Source organism: Hippichthys cyanospilos, chromosome 1, assembly GCF_059441005.1.
Source record: "Hippichthys cyanospilos isolate Australia breed blue-spotted pipefish chromosome 1, RoL_Hcya_1.0, whole genome shotgun sequence".
Lineage (NCBI taxonomy): Eukaryota > Metazoa > Chordata > Actinopteri > Syngnathiformes > Syngnathidae > Hippichthys > Hippichthys cyanospilos.
Window position 1 is genome coordinate 1728509 of NC_142369.1, and position 27537 is coordinate 1756045.

General features: G+C 43.9%; 1 protein-coding gene across 7 annotated transcripts in view; it reads left to right on the top strand.

The window, feature by feature from the left end:
• Positions 1-27537, top strand: part of ppargc1a (peroxisome proliferator-activated receptor gamma, coactivator 1 alpha) — a 160396-nt gene that overhangs the window by 84105 nt on the left and 48754 nt on the right. For 5 of the 7 annotated variants that reach the window (XM_088417767.1, XM_088417805.1, XM_088417779.1 and 2 more), the window contains exon 1: positions 26010-26322. The exons of 1 other annotated variant lie outside the window; for it this stretch is intronic. In XM_088417767.1, coding sequence (XP_088273893.1) covers positions 26275-26322 — 48 coding nt within the window. In that variant the 5' untranslated portion in view covers positions 26010-26274. Of the gene's footprint in view, positions 1-26009; positions 26323-27537 lie in introns of those variants that run through there. One more of the 7 variants, XM_088417820.1, reaches the window with a different exon arrangement.

Consider the following 27537-nt stretch of genomic DNA (forward strand, 5'->3'; position numbering starts at 1 on the left):
CCGGAGTGGCTGCGATATTGGCAGATTTAACGCTGCTTCCAGGATGCTGGGATTTTCCGGCAGGCCCGGCAAGCCCAGACTTTTTTCAAAGTGGACGTTTAGGAGTTTGGATGACTCATTGAGGGTTGGGGGTCCTGTGCTCTCAATCGCCACTTTTTAATGTTTTTTTCAATGATCTGACACCGTTTTTTTTTTTCCTTCACCCAAGGACCCGCTATCCAGAGCATATTTGCACGGAAAAAAAAAAAAAGAGGACCAAAAATTAAGTCACTAACGACAGGACGGTAATGAGCAAATGTTGTACTAATCGGTTATTATGTCAATTATTTCCCCAATATTTCCGCACTATAAGTAGCACCTAAAAGCCTTGATTTTTTTTAAAAAGCTGACGGTGCGCCTTATAATCAGGTGCGCCTTATATATGGATGAATATTGAGATTGGGATTGGTAGATGGGGAATGAAGTGATAAAGTAAGCTTTAGCTGTTTCTTTCGCTTGTTTACAGTTGAACAAGGTTGCTCATATTGACATTGAGTTATTATGCTATTGAGAGTTATTTTTTTGAGTTATTATTGTTATTACTCTGAGTATTACTATATTGTGATAGAAAAAGTTTTAAATGATGTCATTAATTGGGGGTGCGCCTAATAATCCGGTGCGCCTTATATTTGGAAAATGTTTAAAAATATGTCATTAATTGAGGACGCGCCTTATAATCAGGTGCGCCTTATAGTTCGGAAAATACGATAATCAATAAGTCGGGTTCAATAAAGTTTTAATTTTCAAAAGCAAGATATTACGTCAAACTGACGGTGCGGTAAGAAATAAACGCATCAGATAAAAGGAGAGTGTTTGAGGCGTTTAAATCTTTTTTTCCCCTTTTGCAAATGTTTTCAAAATGACCATAGGTTTTCTAAAGGGGTCTAGGTTTAAAACGGCACCATGCCTTCGTTCCTAAATGCTTTCAAAGGGGATTTATTGATGGCAACGTTTACAACAGGGATCCCTTTGACCGTCAACAATGGATGTCATTTACCGGTGAGTGGGTCAAGTCTAGAAGATTTGTACAGCTTTTAAATAATTTAATTAATTAATGTAGGTATCAAACTGTATCAAATGTATCTGTTAAGTTTATAACAATTGATAATCAGTTAAACGGCACGGTGGCAGAATTGTTTTGTGGTCCCGGCTCAGGCATTCCTGTGTGGAGTTTGCATGTTCTCCCCGTGCCTGTGTGAGTGTTCTTCGGGTACTCCGGTTTCCTCCACCAATCCCCAAAACAAAGCTAGGTCTTTTGGACTCTCCAAATTGCCGTTAGGTGTGCTTGCGAGAGCGAATGGTTGGTTTTTTTGGTATGTGCCCTGTGATTGGCTGGCAACCAGTTCAGAGTGTACCCTGCCCACTGCCTGGACAAGCGGTTTAAAAAATTGTTGCTCATTTATTAAATCTTCATGTTCTCTTTAATTTGCTCTTAATTTGAAAAGAAAATGTAACCGTCCCTTTCCCGTTGCCTGCATAAACTGATAAAATCTCACGTAACCAAACCGCCTTCGCGCATCCCCGTTAAGAACCGCTACTCTAAACCACGTACTTGAAGAAATGAATGACTTGATTCATAAGTACAGTGATCGAACCAATTGAAGCTCAGGGCATTAGTCGAGTTTCACTCCCACCCCTCCTTCCTCAACGAGCTTCATTGTTTAGCCAATAACACGTTTGCTCATAAGGACAGCTGCTTGGCCCAGAAGGTGTGAAATATGGGATACCTTTTATAGCGCATTAGCCTCCTTTTCGGGGAGAAGAAAAAGCTCCCAAGACCAGGAAGCCAAAACAGAAGGCAGACAGGCTATTTAAAAAGCTTTTGGAATCTTCTCATCGATAGCCTCTCATTGACCAGTTTTCTTAATTGATTGAGGGAGAGGAGAGCTAATATTTGTCATTTTGACACATCCATTATGGCAACGCAGCTCTGTCCACTGGAGCTTCAGGAGTGTCAATAAATGAGAATGGATTTCAGGTGACGGTGACAAGCATCTGAGGACCTCTCGTCTGGTAATAGGATCATTTTGAAATAGGAAAATCCACCGGCGGTGCTCCCCTTTCAGATAAAAGCGCAAGCGAGCTGTTAGGACCGTTGGAGCCGTTCCAAACGCCTGACGTTCCGCCGCCACAAAAATGACATTCGGGGAGTTATTGCTCCACTAACTTGCCTCCTTTTATTTTTGATGCAAAACCGAAGCGGACGGACAACGGACCCTTAAAATGACGAGCGACCGTAGGGCATCTTCGACCGCTTTCGAACTCGTTGGTCTTCGTCAAAGATGGGAACGCGAGAGACTATTTTCGGAGAGTTGAAACTCCACTTGGACTCGTCCGCTAATGACTCTAAACTTGGCTCGGACACTTCTCCGCCATATTGGTCATTTTCTCTACAATCGGCCCTGGGGAGAGTACAGTGGGCCCCGTTCCGCGGTTGGGCTCGTAAGGGCGAATTTGCGGTACGACGGGCAATCCGAACCTGTGTTAAATAGCTAATGCGTTTAGAACCCCAGGTAAAAACATAAAAATTGGACTGACATGTTAAAAATTGGGATCAAAATAGTATAGCAAGTACTTATATGTATTAAAACTTTTTTCTTATGATTTGAGCCCCATGGCTCATAGTGCAGTGCAGTTTATCTGTGTTTTATTTATTTATTTATTTATTTTTAACTAGCCACAAGGAGTCAATCCACCGGTAAAACATATGTGTATTTATTCAAGGTGTCAATTCATGGAACAACTATAAAATAGGACTGAAAACTTGAAAAGAATTCTATTACGACCTGCGGTTTATAGTCTTATCTGTGACAAAAAAATGTTTTGTTCTAATTTCACTGCTGCTGTTTATATACCGGCACGGTTATGGTCCAAAAAATGTGATAGGTTTTTTTGTCAACGTTTTGGTCAAGAGTGATTTGTTGAAAAGAACGACTCCCATGAGTGAACACGAGTGAACAGATCAATTCCTGCAGGGTTTTGTTCTTCCCTCAAATTATACCCAATCAGCAGCCAGCATCAGGCGGGGGAGAGTCTTTAGTGAATGTTGTGTCATGCTATTGCCGTTCACAAACAACTCAAGGAGTGAATGTACGCCATTTCTTCCTCGCAAACGTCTCATAAACGAACCAGTGAGTGAAACGCGCAATATTTCCCATTTAGGAACCAGTCAGCGAGTGAAATTTACCGCTAATCTCTCGGATCCGTTTACGTCTCGTGAACCAATCAGTGTGTGAACGTACTGCGAGTTATGGAAATGAACGACCATGTCGACGCTCAGTAAATCCACCGCAGCAAACACACGTCAGCATTTTAGGGTGCATTTTGAACAATTCTTTCAAATGAACAGTTCTAGATTAGCCTGGTAATGGCAAAACAAGGGGGGAATGAAGCACTTGGTAAAAGATCTACTTGAGGACCGGCAGCAATTGAGAACTATGAGTCTTCAAGTCTAGTTTATGTTTTAGTAGGCGCATGTAAAATATATATACTGTACAAATACAACATGTTTTGGGAAATTCCCTATAATATGAAAACTTGGATTCCGTATATCATGTGGACTTGGACTTGTGGTCAGGGACGTCTTGAGAAGAGATATGAACCCTAAAGACTTTGGCTTGGAGATCTGGCTCAAAAATCTGAGACTTGCCTTGGAAATACAGACTCGTGCCCATCTCAAACTGTACAGACCTGACTGTTTCTGTTGTGTTCTGTTGGCTTGCCTGTTGCCATGATTCCAACATTGGGTCTTTCGGTCAGTGGGCAACTCGCTCTACCAAATGAGCCAAAGCCACCTTAGCAAGCTGTTGTTAGCTCGCCGGTAGCTGCTGACGCCAGCCAGACCTGCTAACCGTCGACCAAAGATTCCACTGCTTTGTGTTTTGCCGCTGTTGCCCTTAGAACCTCCTGAGACTTAGTTTATTCTCAGTTTTGTCTACGCCAGACATCAAAGACAGCACGAGAAATCATTGGAAAGGCCAGAATGTCCTCTACCGCGCACACCAAGACGGAGTAGGGTAACTCCAATGAGTCAAAAGAAATAAGCGAAGAATCAACGTCCGTGACAGTGGACACAAATGAAGAGGCGAGGTCTCAGGAGTTAAGCGCCGCACACAAACACAATTCTGTGTTTTCGGAAGGGCTGTCTAGACCTTTTCACCGATTTTCAGCAAGACTCAGAAATTTCAAAAGACGTTTCAGTCCTCGGTTTTTCCTCACCGCCAAATAACGGAGCTGGAAAAAGTATCCAAAGTTTGCAGACTTTCTCAAATCTGACAGCGGCCTTTTATAAATGCGTCCCCTCGCCGGAATCGGCCGTCGATACGGTCAGACGTCATTCGATTAGAGCGCGCCTCATCCTCGGCTTGTACTTGGATTATGCGGACGGCGCACACGCATCCCAACTTTGGCCGTTTTCCGCCCGACGCTTGTCAGTATGCGCCGGGCGCAGCGGATCAGTGTTTATTGAATCATTTCCCAAATAGGGGAAACGATAATTACAAGAAGTGGCGGCTCGGCACATTATGCAAGTGCTGCGCCATGACTTTGGAGCCAAACGGGCCTCCTTATTAAAGACAAACTGGCCCAGCGAAGCTCCTAATCTATTTCTAGGATTTCCGAAGATTCAGCAATCCAGGGATTAGGCCTTTTCTCACAGATTTAGACTGCTTCGCGCCACTCCTCCCCAACTACCGCCTCACCCTCCTCTGCCCTCTTTCCACTTAGGGCCCCCCCCCTCCGACTCACTTGCTAAGGCTCACTGTGGCGATAACCGCAGTTTGTCAACTTGTACCTTCTCCGTTCTAACACGCAAAACCTGCTGCTAATTTTGCGGGCGGGGGCCGCAACACATTCCGAAGGTTTGTTATTCTCGTTGCAAATGTTTTACAACATCCCCCGACAATAAATTGCAATGCGTAAGCATATATGTTGATAGCATTTGTTGATAATCGTGAGGATTAGATTAAGTGTGGTATCTCATTAAGGTAATAACAGATGTTGATAACTTTTTTCAAATACCACACTTTATATATATATATATATATATATATATATATATATATATAATTGGATGTTATCTTTTTGGCTAGCCTAATCAAGTCATTGGTCAAACCCAATGCAGACTGAGCTTTTCCGGCGGCATGTTTCCATTGTTTACAACAGCGGTACGCAATGCCTTGATCTTGGTTGATCAGTTGATCATGAACGTAGTATTGGTCGATCATGTGACATGCCAAAAAATAAACATGCGCAAAGGACAGGGCAAAAAACTGAATGGAGATGCATATATGAAACAGGTTGTATATCGTATATGATGAATTTGACCAAAAGCTCTTCTGTTATTATTAGCATTAAAAATACATTTCTTTCTTTATTATTCATACCTGTGCATTTATGACGAGAAGTACACGGATACAATGCAACATTCAAAAACGGGCCATGTTGTCCTTTATTTTTGAAAACAATAGCAACCACCCTGAAAAGTTGGAAAATAATTGCGTTAAAACTTCAGAATGTCACGCCTCTGTTCAAAGCAATCAAGAGAGTCAAGTAATAGTTCAAGACAAAAGGACTTCTTACTAAAATATAATTTATGAAGCAGACAGCTGTATGCGGAGTGCAAGGCTCAAAATGGTGGGGGTGGCTTCAAGAATGCCAAACACGATGGTCAGGGGGAGAGCAGCCACAAAGGCTGCAGGGCCAAGTTTACAGCGGTGCTTGTAATCAGCTGTGCTCACGTTTCGCCCCGGATGTCACGGGGAGAATATAAATACAAACAAAGACGTAAGTCTGAGTTGCGTGCTAACAATCGCACATATGCTAACCTCTGACCGAGCTAGCCGGGCGACCGGTTTGTATGTCGTTGCCTGTGCTATTTTTGTGTTGTTTGAGTCCTGCGCAACTTTCCCAAGGTTTAAAATTATGTTGGCTTTTAAGCGTTCTCAACGAGTCTGCTTCCACTTGGAACAAGAGCTAAAACAAGAAGATGCTAGGGCTGTTGCTATTGAATAATTTCGATTTGAATGAAAATTATGTCAGGGATTTAGGAAGTACTATCATTTTTTTTTCATCATCAATATTTCAAATGAAAACTGTGCTTAGCAGCGTATTATTTTCACATTGAAAACATTCAGATTTTCATCTAGCATTAATTTTTGTCCACAGACAAAGTGATGTCAGAAACACGGGTGCCGTGAAATAGCACATTTGAATCAACCTCGTTTGTTGAAAAGTGATCAGTAGGAATGGCTACCGTGTCAAATTGTCAGCATGGGCGTCATTTACATTTTTTAAGCTGCCTCTGAACCCGAGTCAGACTGCTCTCGCCAACCGACGGTATATGAGGCACTGGAGCATTGCTAGCAACTAAGTCATGCTAGATGCTACCATAATGCATTAGCTATCGCTAAACTCTGGCAGCTGGCACCGTACTATACAGAGTCAGCTTAATTGCGGATTGAAGACGATTTGGGAACTTTTTTTTTGTCTGGATCAAGTTAGCAAAAAGACGAGTCAGTCGTTATGCTGTGATAACTGTAAAACAAAAGCATACCAATCCATTCATGTCCATATAATGTTTACGATGGTATGGCTTACTTTGAGGTTGGCCTTCTTGCGGTGTTGGCGGCTTATTTTACCATCATGCAGAACATTAACAATCAGCTAGACTTTTTTTCCTGACGCGTATACGAAATAAGCTAATATCCAGGGAAGAAAAATAACCTTGAGAATGTTTTTAACCGAGGTACTCGGATTACTGAAAGACAGCGTTAACCTGCGAGGGTTAGGGTTCAGGTCTCAGGAGGTCTACAGCGTGGTCGCTAGCCATGACGTCGGCTAAGCGGCGGCTGAGCCGCATGTGCCACACTTCCCGTCCCTTACGCAATATCCCTCTGTACCGCAGTGAATGTCCCTTATAGAAAATTGGAAACGCATCCGCCCGTTCCACCCGTAGCATAAGTAAACACAAAAGATGTACACTGTAAGAGAAAATATGGAAATGGGAGCAAAAGGGGAAATTGAGCTGCAGCGGTAAGCCTTTGGGGTGATTACCTTATCTCAGTCCAAAGCATTTTAATTTAACCGTCAAAGCAAACAAAAAGACCGTTCGATAAAAGACCGCAAAGTCGGTGTACTCGGGGTTCCTCTCGGGATGCAAACTCATTGCGACCAGATGAGACGGTTCGATCCGTCTTTCGCTGGGAAACCGTCTCCGATGAGACGACCGGACTCGGAATAACCGCTCGCTAGCCTTCCGAGGGAGAGGCTCGGCTTCCGCTTGATCCCTTCGGCTTTAACCGCGAGTAGGAAAATAGGCATCCTATCAGCGACTTAAACTAAGATTCGTGCAGGGATTATCTGATTAAAAGGCGAAGAGGACAGCATCAATTAACAAAATCCAACCCCCGGCAAAACATTTTTGCCAATGTTTGTCAGAGCCGTCTGTAACTTAAGCTCCTTTTCCCCGCAGAAAACAAACAAAAAGCGCATGACTTGTTCATGTTTGGGATCCGAAATGTCTCTCGCGGATTAGACCGGCGACAAAACATTGTCACCCAACGTGACAAAGCCATTATCCCATCGACTGAAAAAAATCCGCCTGACGGGAAAGGACGTCCGACGCCTGTCATCTCAGGATGACCCCGCGACGCGGTCGAGACACCTCTGCGCATCGTCGTTCGTTAGCCTCTAAATACCGAGATCCCACGTCCCCTCCCCGCTCGCGAAACTCCATTGTATCCTTTGGCCTTTGTTCATCTGCCGCATCAATGCCCAGATAAGCCAGCAACTTGCCACTGAGCTCCCCACCACACAAATAACGGCCTTCAATAAAACACGGCGTGCAAACAAGTGGCTGCCCATAAACACGGGTGGAGCGTCCTTATATCTTTGACTATTAAGCCTAATTAATGAGCCAGGTATGAAGGGGCGATAACTGCTCGACAGCTATTATCAGGCCGGCGTGACGCTCGCTGCAGAGCCTCTGGCAACACAAAAGCCTTGTCTGTAGTCAATGGCCGGTGGCGGAAAGGACCGGGGATCAATTGCGAGAAGAGGAGCAATAAAAGAGTTCAAAGGGAAGCGCTTGATGGAAGCAGGCGCCATCGCAAACGGCTCCTGAGGCGCTCGGCATCTGGGACGTCAAAACAAAGCGGTCTGGTGGTGGCGCTTAAAGATCCCATCCCAATGAGGGGCGGACGTTGGCGAGCCTCGGCAAAGATAGCGGCCGTTTTCATCTCGTCGGGTTTCGTTCGCAAACGTCGTAAAGTACCGCCCGCCTAAGTAGTTTTTGATGGAAAAAGCGGTGCTGTGTCAGAGGTTTCTGATTTTCAACAAATTTCGGAAGACATTTGTCCTTAGTAGTTTGTGCCCAATGGCTTTGCCTGCTGTCAAGTCATCATTGCACATTATAACACAATATGTTTTCTGTAATCCATATTGTTTTCCTGTATTTGTCCGTATTGTGTATCTATTTGTCTGTATTTTGTACATGCAGCATCCAACTCAACCTGTGGGCCTGGAAGGGGTTCCTCCCACCTGTGGTCCCTTCTGATGGTTTCTGATTTTCTGAATTGGGGTTTTTGAGTTTTTCGTTCCCCTGCGGATCTGCTCATTTAAATCAGGTGTGTTGCTTGAGGGAAACATCCAAAACAGGCTGCATAGAGAATATCGAGAACTGGACTTGGACACCCCTAATATAGATCAACTAAACTGGGGCAGATTTCACATTAGGTACGTCCAATTTGGGAGTATATTGAGATGACGTAATCAATTATGCAGTATATATTTGGGGACATTTTTGTTTGGTGTTCTACCAAGAGATTTTACCCTTTTATTTGGCAGCGTAAAGGGTGCATAACAGTGATGACTGGATGAGATGCATTTTTCTGACTACGTGGTACCGTTTGTGGTTCCCTTGTCATACGCTATCAAAATTAGCACCATCACTAATCCTCGAGCCACTGCTTTTTTGGCACCTCCGTGCGACAATAGGAAGGGATTACAAAGATTCCCATTCCTCTCGTTTACTGGCGGTTTACCGGGCCAACAAAGGCGAGAACACAAAACCAGATCAAGGTCCGCTGCTCCGCTGTTCCCGATCATACCTGAACCGTGCCGCCTGGACGTCACACATTGTGTTTACAAGCTCGAGCCGGTCCAAAGCTCCCTCCGCTGTCCCGCCGTGTGATCTGTAACTGCAGGCAAAGCCACTTTCCCGGGGCTTCATATCTATTAGTCGGGATTCGTGAGATCTGGCGAGAGCAGCGGAGCGAAAGCGCCGCAAAGCGCGCTCGACGCCGCTATCTCATGTGGGAGGCAGAGAGGAAATAAGATCGCATCCTCGCCAAGACGCCTGGCAGAGATTTTGCCCGGTTCACCGTTTTGACCGGTCTGAGAGCTGGCTGACTCGGTCCGGTCCCCCCCTTCCCCCGCCGCCATTTGTAAATGTCAATTCCCACAACGCTACAGAGATGCTGCGCTTCAGCATGACAGAATCCCCTCGCGAAAAAAAAAACACAAGCATATTCAGCGCTATCAATGGAAACGCGTCCGCGTTATAACAATGGCGTTTCAATGGCGGATATAACTTAATCTTAGCGCAAGCGGCGTTGGGGCCTGGGAAAAGGTAATTTGCGGGCCCCAATGGCGGCTTTTGTAGCCGACTTGAAACGAGGCTACTCGATACGGAATGAGAAATCCGGTTTCCCGGCTATCTTAACTTCCCCGCGCGAAGCGGCTGCGCGGTAATACTTTATTTTGAGAATGTCATTTTGCCGCCTTGCCAGTAATTAACCCCGCTCACAATACGGTATTGGAAACACCACAGACACGATTCCGGCTCCGGGGTTTGTTTAAAAGACTCCGCCGTGTGATAGGATGTTCGTAACAAGGGAACGGAGAAGGGAAAACTTTATCTTCACACGGAGCCTTTTCTTGCGCGTTCTCCGCCGGGTTTTATTCAAAACTGCTGTTCCTTCACTTCTGCCGAATCGGGTTTTGTTCCCGGCTAATTCGAGCTCGTCTCGGTCGGCGGGCTCGTGGGAACCGCCGCGATCGCTTACAATCGCTTCAGTCAAACACCTGGGAGATAATTGACTGGGCTTCGGTCAAACTTGTTTTTTTTCTCTCTCCCCCTTGTGTTCTCTCTCCGCGTCTGGCAATCTCTCGCTCTCTCTCCTCGCGCTCTGTCTTTCCTTCCGTCTTCACAATGCGGACAAAGAGCCGAGGCACAAAAAAAAAAAGAAGATCAAAATCGGCAAATCCATTCCTAGACAAGGCGGCGTATAGATGGCCCCGGAGCCAAATTGCATTGCCCGAGTCTGGGCCAACCCGCTGTGGAGAATGGCTGTGAAATGCCGGTTTCAGCTTGGCGCTCCCTAAAGAGATCCAGCGCATAACACGGAAAAACATTTGCTTGCTCTTTTTTTATTCTTCATATATATTTATATATAGTACCCCCAGAAAATCCTTCCAGACCTCATTTGCAGGCAAAAGCCTGATGTCTAATTGTAGCAAGAATTGTTTTCTCTGCACCTGGCCAAGTTGGAGGAACACCAGTCGGAGAGCTGCCAACATGCCGCATGCTATAAATGAGCCGACTTAGGAAATAGCGTATTTTTCAGACTGTCGTTTTCTCAGAACTCAAAAGTGTCTCCATTTTTATTCTCATGTACATCTAATTGCTCGTACGTGTCTGTGATCTTACCTTATAACAACTAAAACTACTTCCTGTTCTCTTCCTGTTAATGCTGCGGTCAACTCACCCATCCCACCCGACGTGAGCTTTCCCACTGTTTACAATACGGGACTGGCGTATTTTAGCGTAATTTAGCAATTATTGCAAAATTGCTAAATATATATATATATATATATATATATATATATATATATATATATATATATATATATATATATATATATTTAGCAATTTTGCAATGACATCACACAGGAAGAACTTTGCATGACCCCAAACTAAACTAAGAGTAAACTTACAGGTTCAAATGATTCCCCAAAATAAATATTATTGTTCCTGTGAACTTGTAAAATATTACACTGAAAATGTAAAATAAAAATGTACAAATTCATCACACCAGCACAAGTGAAACAAGTGGCAAACAAGTGAAACAAGTGAACTTCAATCATATTGTCAAATACTACGATTAATATAATTAACGGGTTTCGGAAGATATTTTATTATTCTTTGCATGATCTATTTTGATTATTATGCACTCATGTATTTCTAATACGTATTTGTTACTGTTTTGGATGCATGCTTATAATTTATTAATATTCACTTAGAGGGGTTTAGAAGCGGAACGGATTAGGCTATTTACATGTAAAGAGCGGCTCTACTTATTCACGTTAGGAAATAAGTTCCGAAACAAATGAACCTCCTAAGTAGAGGTACCAGTGTACAATTCCGGAATCGAGCACGCCTCTCTTAGAATTAATGAGCATAAAAATCCAAGTCAACAGATTTTTTGTTTTTTTTATTGTTCCTCCGTGTCCTTTAAAATGCAAGCTACGAGCAAACAACTAAGTAGTTCAGCGATGGGGGGTCACCGTGGCAACTTGAGAGATGCTCTTCTCTTGCGTCTGCCTCGCACAATGATTATTTTCAGCTCCGTTGCTACGGGACGGCGACGACGCCGGCTATTCTCTCCGCGCCGGCATTAAAGTCCGGCAAGGGGTCCGCGGGCGCTTGTAATGCGGCCGCGTTGTAACCTACTCGGGTTGCAGTTGAAAGCATGCTTCCGTGGCTGTCGCCACTTCTCCTTGACCTCCGGCCGACTAGAAGGGGATCACGCCGCCGGTCCTAATGATGTCATGAAAGATGCGCTTATCCGATGCACATGACTTCAATAAGCTATGCCAAACGTCTTGTTGTCGTTGTCGGAAGTACGCGGAGGCCTCGTTGACATTTAACCTGGCGCGAATTAGAGGTGCGGCGATTCGTCGATTAATCATCAACTCGACGATTATTAAAGGATGACTTGAGACAGCGGTACCGGAAAGTGCATTATAAGTTAGCGACCTGTCACAATGATATGTTGTATATTATACGTATTCATATAAAGACAGTATTCAGATTAATGTTGTCGCAGCAAAATCCACCCATTTTTATCCAACTCAGGCGGCCATTTTGCTTGTTGCTGTCCTTTGAAAATGAAATCACAGTTTATGGAGACACAGCCAATCGCAGCTCAGCTTGTAAATGTCACATGATCAAGGTCAGGAATCTTACCTGAGCCACTGTGATGTCATTTTCAGTTAGTTCCTCATTTTTCATGTGCCTTTAACTCTTTCAGTGCCAAGCATTTTCTGATAAGGCGACCAACTAGCATTCCGGTCCATTTCGAACATTTTGACGCATCTTTTAAGGTCGAAAAAATATTGTATTATATGACTGCAGACATTGAAACATTGGATTCCGTTCTTTACATGGAAAAAGAAAGGAAGACTTTACCTAATGTCATTTTTCGTTGGCAGCAAGAGGCAAATATATATATATATATATATATATATATATATATATATATATATATATATATATATGTGTGTGCTTATGCAATGCTTTCATATTTTTATACATATATTTATATATTACATATATATTTAGCAAATACTTAGCAATTTTCAGCAGTATAAAGTTACATTTTGTTCAGAATGAAGTTGATTTTATTATTTTATTTATATATATATATATATATATATATATATATATATATATATATATATATATATATGTAAAATAATAACATTTATCAACTTCATTCGGAACAAAATGTAACTTTTTACTACCGAAAATTGCTAAATACTTAGCATACATTTAAAATTAAGCAATGCAAATTTCTCAACGACAGACTAGCTTTTTTTGTTTGTTTTGTTTTCTGGCCATTCGGAGCTTATGGTTTCATGTCTTGCTTTATCCTGGCAAAATAGGAAAATTCCCAAGGAACCTTATCTATCTGATTCCGAAGCGATGCAAAGTGAGCGCAATCACCGACATGCCCGGTGGCACAAACATCGTAAAGAAAAGGCCGCTGTGGGAGTTTGGGTATTTTTCCACGCACAAGAGCGCACCTGTTGTCAGCGCACACTCTCACAGGCCAAACATTCACACACTCAGCACAAAGCAAAACAAGTTTGGGAGCGCAAGCCCCGTTTGCATTGGCATGTAAGAGAAGACGCCATAAACCCAAAGGATCATTCCAAATTGATGGCGGGATCCAATTCGCTTTAATCTCTCCCGCTTTGGTCGCACGTGCGTTTAGATGCTTCGTTTGGAGATTATTTTCACTGTTTTTATTTGAAATGGAAGTCCGAAGTATCCGCGAGGGAGAGGGAAAAAAAATCCTTTCGCCCTTTTCCATCTGCATTGAAAGTCACGGGCAACGGCGGCCATCAGTTCTGCTGTCTTTGCGTTTCCGCTCCACAAAGCAATAGCGACTGTACTATTCTTTAATGGAAGATTAGCTTCAAATGCAAGCTTAAAAGATTATGCGCTTTCATATACGTCTTTGGCAGTCCAATTCTCTGGCTCGTGATGGAATATCAGGTTTTTTTATTTTTGTGGTTGCAGGTATCAGCTTTGCTGCATTTGTACATCCTTTGCACTTCAAATTAATATTCATGAATTTGTCATCCGATCGCTTCGGCAAATTCTGAAGACGATTTCTGAATGATTTGATTTCTGAAGCTGCTGGATGGGTTTGGATCTAATGGCTGCTTTAAATTGGAGTATGGTTGTTTTGGTTACAAAAAATGCGTATATTGTTGCTCCCAAATATTGTTCAGTTTGTGTCATTATGGTTACAGTGCTACTTTTTGTATCCGTAAAGTTCAACTTTATTGTGAAAAGCAAACGTTTTTCCTGTTTGGCATCTTGGAAGGAACCCGCATGTGTATATCATCAATGTTATGTGTGCAATGGCATGGAAATATACATAGAAACATAGAAATATGTTTAGGAGAACTAGCGATTAGCGTCAAGGTAGTGATTAGCATTAGGATTTAAGATAGCAATTAGTGCATTACCTCATGAACATTAGCATGCTAGCCTGGTCTACGATTTATGGTATAAAAGAAAAGTGGGGCACAGCATTTTGTTGTATTTTCTTTTACGATAGCATCGCAATAGTTTTCAGCTTTTTTCGTTAAAGTTTTACACCATCGGCTGTGCAATAATCATCAAAACGTGTCATCGAAGGGCGCTAAAGAGCTTGGTCCAAAAATCGCAGGAAATGCAATATAACGCATAGTTTGAACATCCGTGGAAAAAACGTGGATTATAATGAGTGAGGGTCTGTCCAACCTGGGACAATAAACATACGCGTCGTAATTATTTAGGACGCCAAGCTGCAACACTTTAGAATTTGCAGCATGGTTGTATTTTGAACTTTAACCAGATTATATAATTAGCGTGAAGTTTCAACTCCCTAGTTTTTTTTTCAATGCTTTTTCCTTTGATTTCACCAAGAATGAATCAAAAAGTCCCACATTGGTCCATAGGTAGGCGCTGTGATCAAATCAAATAATATAGCATGATAAATCAGAGTATCAGTAGCCATTTTTTTTAGTATCTCATCATTTTTTACAAGATGATTTACTACCACAATGTAGCGATAATCTGAAATGATGGCTTTTAGTTTGGCAACCCCTATGAAAAATTTCTATAGTTATGACTAGTCAACAACTACTGCATCAACGCCAGCAAATTTTGTCTGCTTAAACCAAAGATGGCCGACAGCTAAATTGGACGTTATCTGGGTATCGTCTTCTGTTTGGGTGTCACCTTTGTCACTAATTCCACCCCCCCGAAAAAATGATTTCGCCTCGGCGCGCAATACGTCCAACATGTCCGCCGACAGCCTGTATAGGTAATTTATTAGCGTTCTGTCGTCTGTCGGGAATATTAATTTTTCTGGCCGCCGTCGCGCCGCCCGACTCGGCGGCATTATGAATTATTCTGACTATTTGTAATGATGTCCTGCGTAGGTATCGCCATTACAGGCGAGGAACTTAATTTGCCCATTGTTAATTAATTGCTCCGTTCTTGGCGGGAGTAATAAAAACGCTATTAGGTAAAATACCTCTATCATTAAGCTAACTTTGTTAATATGGCCATCAGTGGGGCTCCATAAACAAAAGCTTCACACAGGGGTAATTAAAAATGCATGTCATTAATTATGCAGGACAGAAGATTACTCAACGTATGGGAGTCCTGTTGACAAACCCTTTCCCAAAAGTTTCCTCGCTGGAATTGGATGTCTTTTATCTACTTGCCGCAATTTATACGTAGCGCGTGCGTAAATCATCGGCGGATAGTTTACCAGCTGTAGTTTATGAACGTTCTCCGAATACATGAAAGGTGCAGGTGACGCAAGGCTCTATAAAAAAGTCTTTGGCCGGGACGCCATAAAGCAATTGGCAGGGTGAATATGTGTCACGTCAGCGTAAAAGAACATATTTAACCAAAGATAATAAGGGGTAATAATAGGGAGCTCCTGTGGAATTCAATGGAAGATTCCAGGTACTTTTCCAACATTGTCAAGTCAATGCGGATTGAATGGTAGCGAATACCAACCCTGAAATCAATCTTTTCTCCCGTTACCTTTTTTTTCTAATCTAATCTAAACCTAAAGAGTAGTAAAAGGTTAGTTATGTTTTCTTTTCTTGTGGAGGGGCGGGGTTACCAATACATACACATTTTTCGGTAGAATTATGTTATATACCAGGATATAACTTTGATATAACTTTGTCACTTGCGTCTCAAGCAAAAGAATGTGAGCAAAAAAATCACTATCTAAAAAAATATCTAATTCCATGGAAGATTGCAGGTACTTTTCCCACATTGTGAAATGAATGTGAATTGAATGAGATGAATATTTTCTCCCGTATCAAACTTGGCTACCCATCGATTTTTTTCCTTTTTTCTACTCTAAACCCAAAGAGTAGTAAAAGGTTAGTTATGTTTTGTTTATATATTTGGGGGGATTAGGTAGGATTAGGTTTATATTTATAGCTTGATGTAACTTTCAAGCACATGTCTCAAGCAAAAAAGTGGGGGATAAACATAACTATCTAAAATAAAAAAGTATCCGTTTTCACGCATTTATTCGTGCACGTTTGACAGTAAGTCATGCCTGACTCGAAACATTATAAAAACTATTAAAAAGGCTTGCAGCCTCACTCACAAAACCTTTTTGAATTTTCCTGTATTATTAGAGTATCCGATTTTTAATGTTCATGTCATGCTATGCAACATTTTTTAATGTTTTAAATGTACATATTGTACACTCAAGCAAATTGTATCTAAATCAGAGAAAATTGAACTCAATTTTTTTCCTAAACTTGTTCAGCCTGACATCGATTTAGTGATTGGGTCATTTTACCCTTTGTTGATATCACTTAACCCTAATGCAGTAATTTGACCATTTTCAGGTCATTTTTTTTGATAAATCATTCTCGTAGTATTTGAGTCGAGAGATAGCGCACTACTGGTAGTGTGATAACTAAGTGGTCAAGCCGTTTTGAATTTGGACATGTTGTCGCCATCTGGGTGAAATTTCAGCTCCGTAGTATGTTCCTAGAAGATGTAAAATGCCTTTGATGTAAGAATCAAAAGGATCGGACTCAAAATTCAAGAATTTTATCGTCATATGTATAGTCTTATAATACCACGCACTGAAATTCTTATTCCGTTCACTTGCCCGAGTAGCAGACTACATTCCATGTTCGAGCAATTAATAAATAGCAATAACAATAGCAATAAAACAATGGCGCGAATAATATATTATTGCGCGAGAGATTTGTTGAAAGTCCGGACGGCTTGTGGGTAGAAGCTGTTTGCCGGCCTGGCAGTCCTGGCCCTCAGACTCCTGTAGCGTCTACCTGATGGCAGCAGTTCGAACAGATGGTTTTGTGGGTGTGTCTTGTCCCCGATGAGGTTGCGTGTCCTCCGCAGAACCTTGGCGCGGTAAATGTCCTGCAGTGAAGGATAAGGCCGCTCCACAGATGCGCTGTGAGGACTTGATGATAATACCGCACAAGTGTTCAAAAAAGAACGGCTAATGACTTGTCTTATTGGCGCTGAGCTGTTTTGGCCGCCCACCGTAGGTTATATCTCGGGGCTATTAAAGTTTGGGCAACCCTGGCCTAGGAATTCAAAACGCTGCGGCGCACCTTTCAATAATCTCGACAGCGTTCGGATTAATGGGACAGCGTGGGAATACAGAATGTCGCGGGGGATCTGCGAGGTAAATGTGAAATAATGAGGCGGAACATCAAGCTGGCCTCCCACAACAACAACAACAAAAAGAGAGGGGCTACTGTACAAGGCGCAAGGGCGAAGAAGCTCCCTTCGGTTCTATTCATTCCGACGTCTCCCGCAGGAGCCACGAAACCGGGCTCTGACTTATCCCGAAGCTTTACAAGGAGCGATAAGGCCCGTTCCGACCTATTGTTGTAGCCGGGAACGACCCGCAACATGAAAGGGCATCTCGGCCATCTCCCGTTGTGTGCGTGCAGCCACGGGGAGCTAGCTGCGTGAGGCTATTCTGGTGCATGTGTAACCAGAGAGAAAGGCTTCGCCTCTCAATTAAGCGGCCACTTCGCTGGGCCAAATGAAATCCGAGTGAATAAGTTGCTGAATGGAAGCACCCGTAAACGGGTTTGCATGTAAATGCGCAAACGAGTCGCTAAATGAGCGTTTAAGTGCGTTAGCATGTAAATAAACGAGCGGGGCAGTTTAACTAAAGATGTTAAGGAAGCGAGCGTGTCAGCGAAAGGAAGTTATCTCAGAGGACACGGCGTTACGGTTCTGGCTTCTGGAATCTTACGTGTCATATTTCCTCATGTAGATGACATGCTAATTACTCCTTAATTACACGCGTCATCTAGACCAAAGTGCCCAATGCCGGTGCTGATTAATCACTTTATGGTGACGGGGTTCCCGGTGGACACGGCGCGCCGCAAAATCCGCAGCGGGGAATTATTTTGCCGCGACGCGATTGTGGAAAAATGTCGTCTTTTTTTTCCGTACGGCGGCTTTGAGATGTGACGCTCGTATGGGAAAGGCAGCGTTTGTTTTCAGGAAAACATGCCGGTTGCTGGCTCTCAGCACAATCCGCAATGTGCTTACACCAGCCCGCACGTTTATGGAAGGCTGCCAAGCCGTCCGAAGATCGTGAAAATCTGGATTTTACGCACACGTCCGACGTAATCATGCCCACGGCGTCTTTGAAGCCGCGTCCGGTTACATCTCGCCGCGTATCGCTAACGAGGGAGCGCTCAGAATTTCCTTTCCCAAGGGGCGGCGAGGTCATGCTTATGCTGCATTTCTCGATTCATTCAGCATTGCGAGATCTTGCCGCCATCAGATGGAATCTTTTTTCGACAACGATGGTTTGTAGTCTCCTACGTGATAGCCGTTTCCAAGACAGCTTAGTCGCTAGCCTTCTCTGTGACCGCAGCCCCAGGGTCGTAGCGGTCATTGCGCTTTTTTTTTGTACGTCCGCAACCACGATGCACTCCTCCCCTATCGTCGACAAACGGGGTCTGGCCGCCGCATCCACCCCAACCTGGGTCAGCAAATTTTCCCAGGACAAATTTTGGTCCCTGTACATATCTGGACTACTCCCAGGACTGTGGTCAAAACCGCTTTTATTAAGTCCAAGTCAAGTTCAAGTCAAGTCAAGTCTGAGTTAGTAAAATCAGAGTTCCTTTCAAATCTGAGTGCACAAGATCCGGGTCCGAGTCCAGATGAGATCAAGAGTAAATCTTCAAGCCTCTATCCCACCGAGGGGCAAACGAGTGTGGGCAAAGGTAGCGTCTCTTTTGATGCCGTCAGGTATCGCAAGGTCGCAATTGTTCTTAAGGCATTTTTAATTGATTCTGAAACAATCTTAGTTGTTTTTCATGTTTCTCAGTCTTAGTTGGCCATCATGCATGGCAGGCATGTTCAGTCTGTTGAAGATAGGATGTTGCCGGCCTATAAGTTTCTTTGTTCAAACAAAACCAGGTGATCAATGAACAACAAAATGTTAGAATAATATGTATTTTATATGATACTGGTTTGGTAGTCCATCCCCTGATATGACATATTTGACTGCCTCCATCTTTTCCGGCCTCTAATTGAAGCCGTCTTCAATGCTTCCGTTCTCACCTGTCACATTCTTCCATCTATCCATCCGCTAGCCTTTTGTCTCTTCACATCTATTGACAGTCGCCGCTCCTTTCCTAGAAGGTGTAAAAATGCAGCATCTGTGTGTGAAAATAAAGGTGAGGAAACAATCGGTTATATTGTGCCGGGAGGATTTTTTCCGCCCCGCGGGTATCGCGTACAGGCGTCTCCTAAAAACCACGCCGGACTCACGGGTGTGACTTTTTGGGAAGGTTTCTACCTGCCGTTGCAGCTTGCCTCCCCGCTCTTGCTTTTTGAACACGGCGTTCCACAGGGCACACGCTGCACTCCGGCTGACCTAATTCCTCCCTGGCGCTCTTTCAAAGTGCTGAGCATCGCGAGCGCCGCTCCGTCAAGGTATCCAGCCCCGCCTCTCGCCATTAATTCTGAAAATCAAGCAACATCTGTTGTGCTTTGGGGCTCCCCGGGATTCACGGGAGACTTTTTTTTTTCCCCCCGCAAAAAAAAAAAGATGCATTTGCCCGAAGATGTCAATGAATTTTTCACATTCCTGAATACATTTCGTTGAAATCGTCATGGCTCGCTCAAGCTATGGCCACTCAGTGTAAAAGATTGAGCTGACAGCTTTTTTTTTTTCGTCTAAGTAGCGCCAGACATGTTGTGTCTCAGAATTTGTCTCGTTTTAAGCACAAGTCTTGTTTATCCGCACAGCCACTCACTCCATCAATTTTAATATTCCTTCCGAGTGCCATATCTAAGCAAAGTGGCGCCCAATTCCCAGCCCCGGAGCGCCAGTTTAGCGCAGTCTTGGCGCCACTCTCCGCATGCATCTTGCATGACTTTATGACTTAAAACAAGTTGGATAACATGGCAACGACGTAGTCGTGGAGGTGACCATGATATTATTCATCCGCGGCGGGGTGGAGTACGGAGGGACGGCTCGTCCTCCGTTGCCCCTCTCCCTCCAGGGCTCCCTGTGTGGGACAGATGCTATTTTCAGTTCCGCGCCTAACTGGCCCATTTGCCTCAATAATGTGGGCCGCGGTCTCCATGGGGAAAGTAGCCGCCAGCGCCGCCGCCATTCCGAGAGGGGCTAAATGACACCGCGGAGCTGATCGATTGAAAGGATTTGCGCACTTGCGCTGCCTTCGAAGGCTCCTTCTTTTTACACTCTGTGTAAAATGTGTTTAACTTGTCACTTTTAATGGTAAACACAGACTTTAAAAAAAAAAAGGATACGTAGGCTGAAGTATCCTGAGACGAGCGTGGTCCGTACTTTTTACTTCTCCCATAGCAGCCGCTTCTCAAGGTTTCTTATTTTTACCCAAATGGGGTGTTCTGACATGTAAACAGGGCTACTTGTTATGGCTCGGTGGTAGAGCGGTCGTGTCCCAGCTGAGAGGCTGCGGGTTCGATTTCCCGACCGTCAAGACCACGTCGAAGTGTCCTTGAGCAAGACGCTGAACCCCCAGTTGGTCCTGATGCTGCGTCGTCAGTATGTAAACGACCAGTTAGTGTAAAGCGCTTTGAGCGCCCGACCGAGGTAGAAAAGCGAAGTGAAAGTCCATCTACTATTTAAACCCACTGGTTCCACAAGGCTTTGTTTATTGGAGAAAACCACTGCCACAAGAATCTTCAAGCTGCGAGACGGCAGTAGCGTCGCCAAAGAAGAACTTGTCTTTTAAAGTCCCCGCCATCGACAACTGTGGCGGGAAATAGAGGAGACGTGAATCGCGGTTTATGATTGCTATATGCAAACGTTGATCCAGAGGATTTGACAAGCCTCCTCTTTGGTCGGAGTTTTAGAGAACTTTGGAACTACAGAATTTACCACGTGTTTGCAGGAACCCCGGCTATGTGTCGATAGAACGACGGATGGGTTTGACTTTGTTAGTACTCTCCATTTGGAGTTTTTGATCTCCTCTACAGATACAGTCCGTAGTTTCCACCTTTGTCAGTACTTTCGTTGGTCGTGTTTTAGTTCCCAAGACTGGTCCAGGGATGAAGATCGGTCCTAAGACCTCTTTTTAAGGGCCTCGACCTCGCCTTAGGACAAACTACTTGCTATCTTCAAGAACGGTTCTGAAATCGCTGTAATACTTGCGTGACACCATCTGTCATAGCTCATTTTGTGGACATGCTTGTTCCCAACAGCGGTGGACCAAAAGCACTGGGCATTATAATATCTCCCTAACGCGTTTAAATCTAACGGCCATCACACAATTGACATCTCTCTCCGTGGTGAGAAATGCTAAGAAGAACCTCTCGCGCTGCCAGTCAGGCCATGTTGAATATTCAAACAAAGATAATTATCTGTGGATTAGCCCCATTTTGGCTGAGGCCACTTCCACTTGTCAGTTGAATCCCGGGAGAGATTGTTTAATCATTAAGACCTTTCGCTCTGGGTGAACCGCCAGCAGCGCAATCGGGTACCAGTCGGGTCGCAAAGATATATTACGTCCCGACTTCTCGGCCATTTAGCGACGAGGCGGTAGCCGTAGCGAACCCGATGAAAAGCTACACTTTTAATGGCTCCTTTTGAAGTGGATTTGTCAAAGTGCGCCTGCGCCACGTGCAACATTTAACGCCTCGAGGGAGCGTCCGTCACATGTGTTCGCCTTCAGATGGGTGCGAACAACTTTTCACACTCCATCCTATGGACCCGGCTCGGCTCCAGTTATACATAGTGTCCAGAAGAGTGGCCAAATGCACGGGCGGTGTGAACGCGGGTGCCGCGTCCATTTTTGGAAGTTTGATTTGACAATGATGTCAACGTGCACGGGAGGGACAAAAGTATTAGGGCAACTGGGAGTCACCCTTGAGGTTGATGGGGCTTGAGTTCAAAGCTTCTGTCCACCGGTTCAGATAGATAGATACTGTAGCTAGCTAGCGCAAGAGGTAGCTTGCCAGAGAGTGAAAGCTAGACCGATAAATATAAGATAGATGGACTAGACACATTTAGCTAGCTAGACACTGTACGCTAGGTAGCTAGCTAGGCATTGTTAGATCGATAGATAGCTAAACATCGATGGATAGATCAAAAGCCAGAAATTCATAGATAGCTGGATAACTATCTGAATATTTAGATAGCTGTTGATAGCTAGATAGATACATTGATTTGTATCGCTAAATAGCTATACATTGTAGCTTGCTTGCTAGGCATTGGTAGATCTCTAGATAGATAGCTAAACATTGATATGTACTGTAGCTAGACAGGTAGATTGATAGATAGCTAGTGATATAGCTGGACACTTTAGCTAGCTAGGAAGCTAGCTATACATTGTCTGTAGCTGTCTCGGTTAGATGGTAAACATTAATAGCTAGATAGTGACAGCGAGATCGATAGATAGCCAACGAGATACACGGATGCGTTAGCTCGCTAGCTAGGCATTGTTAGATGGTAAACATTGATGGAGACCTAAATACCTAGATATTGATAGATAGCTGTGTAGATAGCTAGATGCGTTTTGATAGGTATTTTTAAAGATAAATAGCTATACACTACAGCTAGCGAACTAGGCATTGGTAGCTCGATAGATAGATAGCTAAACATTCATAGATAGCTAGCTAGATACCAGTTGGATAGTATTTTTTTATATATATAGCTAGATGGAAAGAGAGAGAGCCTATGGATATTTTTTGCACTTCCGTTCAAGAATCAGAACTTAATCAACGGGCAATCACATTTAAAACTGTATTTATGTTTCTCTGATCAGATGAGCGTATTGAGAACGACTCGCAGAAAGAAAGAGGATTTAGCATAATTTCCTTTCAGGTGCACATATGGCGCCGTTCTAGGGCCCAGGATGTTGTTTTGAACTGTTCGTTTTCATTATCAAAGGAGGACAGTTGAGTCCCCGCTGCTCTTTCCTATGGCGGCCCGTGTGGTAGCGGTCCATCTGGGCTCTGTGAGGTCACTGCACACGCCACCTGCTCCGATTGGGCGGTGGCGCGGCGCTTAGGTGGCATCTCTGCCCAGTCTGCAAGGAAGAAGCAGATGCAGAAATGTAGAGCTACACAAATATATCGGTCGTGTTTCGCCAGTCCTTCTCTGTCTTTATATTTTTGGCTGTTTTTGGTCATTGGCTCACAAACTCCCCCCAGAGGCGGGAAGCGTTCAAACACAATAACGTCCGGCGTATTGCATTTAATCTTTTATTTAACTCTTATGCGCTCTGTTTTTCCCTTATATGTACGTGTAATTTTAATTTCACGTCGACTTGTCAAGTATACGTTTTTGTAATTCTACCTCATTCTTGTTTTAAACTAGCACTACCGCGCTACCGTGTTTTAATTTTGCCACTACGCAAAGCAGAAGCGTTCTAGTCGATGACGCTAACGCGAGAGGCGTCCCGGCTCGTCCGTCGGCGCTCCGGCCCACTTGAGCGGTTGGTCCTCGATCGCCACGGCAACGGCATCAACACCTTTCTCCGACCGACATCGGAATACTGTTATTCGGGGATCGAATGACCGCGTAATGCTTCCTTAATAGGCTTATTAAAGTGGAAATAGGGGCCATCTCGACACATATCGAACTGGTGGGATTAGCGGAAGAAAAGCACGTTGATGTGTAAAAAGCCTCTTTGTTGAACATATCCACAAGGCTCTTGTTTTGATTGAAGGCAGCTCATGTTGCCTATACACATTGTGTTGACACTGTATACACACTTGATACTGCCAGCTGTCCTTTTACTGCCTCCGAATGGACGAAGAAATTACAAAGCACGCCCATTTCAAGTCGCTCCGCAAGCAACCTTATCCGTCTGGAAATCCAAAACTGGACCATTCCGTAAAGGAGGCTCGGGACTGAAGTTTTACCCCTTCGATTTTGTCTTACTTGGGTGGGCTTTCTTTGCTAGCAGGATTACGCTAAAACTGCTTGACTCTGTTTATGCTAGTTTTATACGTCGACACGATTGTAGAGATTTTCGGTGTTTGTTTGTTTGCCGGAGGGATCATGCGGAAACTACTCTGACGTTTTGCTTAACGTCGTCATGTCTTTTACGATAAATTTTACATTTTTCGTGGCAGGGCTAGTATTTATTCACGCTTCAACCTTCGACAGATCGTACATAGTTTTTGTCCCGACGTCAAAAGTTTTTGACGCATCTATGAATTAAGAATTTTTGGATGCAATTACTTTTTTTTCGTTTGTTAGCTGATGTGAACAATTTTTGTTCGTTTCACGTTCCTTCAATAACAATTGAAGGATCGTTTTTTTTTTCCTTTTGTTGTATTTTGTACAATCCTTTGATCTGTACATCAAAGGATTTTTACAATAAAGTGGCAGCGTTGAAAGAATATTAGGGAGCTGAAATTTCTAGCAGATTTAAATGATTAGGATAATTTGACGATAAATTTTACATTTATCGCGGCCAGGCTAATGTTTATTCACGCTTCAACCTTTGACAGCTCGTACCGAGTTTTCGTCCCAACCCAAACGTCAAAACTTTTTGACGCATCTATGAATGAAGAATTTTTGGATGCAATTACTGTTTTTTTTTCGTTTGTTAGTTGATGTGAACAACTTTTCTTCGTTTAACATTCATTCAATAACAATTGGACAGTTTTTGTCCTTTTGTTGTATTTGTACAATCCTTTGATCTGTACATTAAAGGAATTTTACATTATAGTGACAGCATTGAAAGAATCTAGGGAGCTGAAATTTTACCCGGATGTTGCCAAAACTTCAAAGTGCAACATGATGTGGAAAAAATGACCCAAAAACGATCTAACTACTGCAGAAGCATTAGTTTTGTAAACTTTCACATCAACGATTTTGCCAATGGATCTGATCAAAATTTCCACCACTTTTTATGTCAATGTTGCATGATGCAGACCAATATCCTCCTTATTTATTTATTTTAACAGATGAGTATTGTACAATGACAATAAATGAATCGGCAGCTCTACATTTTGTTCAGCTCCCAAAAATGATGTCACTCATGACAATTTGAATCCGTAAAAACTTAACAAAATAAAAGTATTCAACATTTTACAAAGCGATAGCTTGGTTCATGTTCCAATTGACTTCCTCTTAATTTGAAAAGAAAAATGTCTTGCTCCTACTATAAGCGCAATTAAATTAAGTTTGCTGATAACTTGCAGAAAGTAATGTATTCGGCAGTAATTTATTTTCAGAATTTCGGTATAATTTAAGCAAAGTTTTTCTTTAAAACGACACATCAACAAAAAGGGCTGGAAATTCTTTGTAGAATTTTTTTTATGAACTACAGTACAAAAAAAACACAGTGATGTACAGTAAGTCAGATTTTTTCTCCAATTTTTGGCAATGTGTCCAAATCTGATACAGATAGCAGATTTCAATCCGTTATTACCCCCCCCCCCCCCCGCCCATTTCGCTAAATGTCTCTTCTAACTTCCATACAAAACAAATCAACAAAATCCCGTATCTTTTCTACTAATACTGGATTTTTTTGACACTATTCTAGGCTGCAATGCAGGGCTCGAATCAGACATTTTCGAAACACGTCCCTAAAAAAAATGTCACCGTTATCGTTCGAGGGCCGAAACATGCAAAAAGTAAGGCAGAAATTCATGGAATTTTCCGCGCGTTTGAAATCTTCCAGCGATTTATAACTCCACTATTTAGCAAGGCACTTTCCCTCGCCTCGATCACCACGCTGTTGCGCGCAGCCTTACGCCCCGGTCTCCATTCGTTCCCGGAGCCAATCGGAAGGCTCGAAAAGGTTCAAAGTGAGCACGCATACGCCGGAGCGAAGAAGCTGCAGGCAGGCCACGCCCCCCGCCGCGCGCGTCACTGCCGAGTAGCGTGGACGCGGAGTCACTCCCTGCCTACTTTTAATAGCTTTGTCATGTGATGGAAAGCAGTTGTAAGACAGGTGCCCTCGGTTCATTCTCGGCGAGGGCCAGCACTTGCCTGCGTGCGAGCGACTGGGAAGCGTGCGTGGATTTCTTTTTTTTTTTTTTTACATCGTTTCTTTTTTTTTTAAACCCCCTTTTTTCTTTGCGGTCTCTTTTCCCGACGCTTGTGTGTGTGTTTTTTTTTTTGACTCTTATTTTTGGGGTTTGTTTATTTTTTCACGGAGCCGTCATTCGGTGGCTGGATGGCGTGGGACAGGTGTAACCAGGACTCGGTGTGGAGAGAATTAGAGGTGAGCACCCTGCAAAACAAAAGCGAAATTAAAAAAAAAAAAAAGAAAGAAAGAAAACGAATCGTGCTTTCCTTGTGGACTGCTGCGATGTTATTTCCTGGAGCGACGGAGCTTGAGTTTTTCCTCCTTTCCCCGATGCGTAACGCGTAATGTGGAGCCCAGTTGAGGATGCACAACGCGGGACTATTTGGCAAGTGTTAAACAAGCGGAATCTTCTCCTCTTTTCCATCTGCTGTAGTTTTCGCAACACGCGCAAAAAAAAGGACCATTTTACTCCTTTTTTTATCGGATGTATCGCTCCCGTGCTGCGTTCAGGTACCGGAGAGGCATTCTCGGCGTCACGCCGTTGTGTGTGCGTGCGCGTGCGTGTGCTTTTTACGCACGGACTCCCTTGGTGACCAGTGCGCGTTTATTTTGCAAGGGTGCAAAGGTTGCGCACGTAAAATGAGGACCACTGTTCGGCTTTCGATCTTTAATCAGCCACATGAGCACATTAGCACACAATTCGACTTTTTTTTTTTTTTTTGGTTTCCTTTGCACCTGCCAGCACTTAAATCTCCGCCGTGCTGCGCAGCGATGCTCTGCGGAGGCGCGGATTATTTTCCCCGCACGTTAGTGCAGATTTCTCCGCAGTGCTTCGACGATTGTGTCCAAAATGTGCGCGGTAAAGATTTGCACGTCAATTGGCGCGTAAATCGGCCATCGTCTTGTCGGTGCACGCGCGAGTCCGTCACTTTGCACCCGGGACGGCTTGCGAAGAAGATAATTGGGCATGCCTATGAACGGAACCTCCGGTTCGCGGAACGTTCGGCTGCCGTGCCCTGTCAGACTGGATCATCTCAGAGGCGCCCCCCCCCCCGCCCCCCCACTCGCGTGTGCAACACAACCCAGCTGTCTCGTCACAAGTCTTGAAGTCATTGTGTATTCGTGTGTGTGTGTGTTGGGGGGGGGGGGGGGCAGATGAACTGTGACACGGGTGTCTCGGCGCTCCTCGCTTTGCCTCGGCGCTAGAAACACGTCTCCCGGCTTTTTTTTTTTTTTTTTTCTGACCTGAGCCCAACCTCACGTCCGTCCTGCTCAGGCGGGGCTCGAACACGCCCCTCGGGGATGTCCACCTTCCTAACATGTGCGGTTAAGGTACCGTTAGACGCAGGGGCGTAGACGGAATATTTTCAGTGGGGTGGCCAGGGTGACACAGCAACTCGGGGGGGGGGG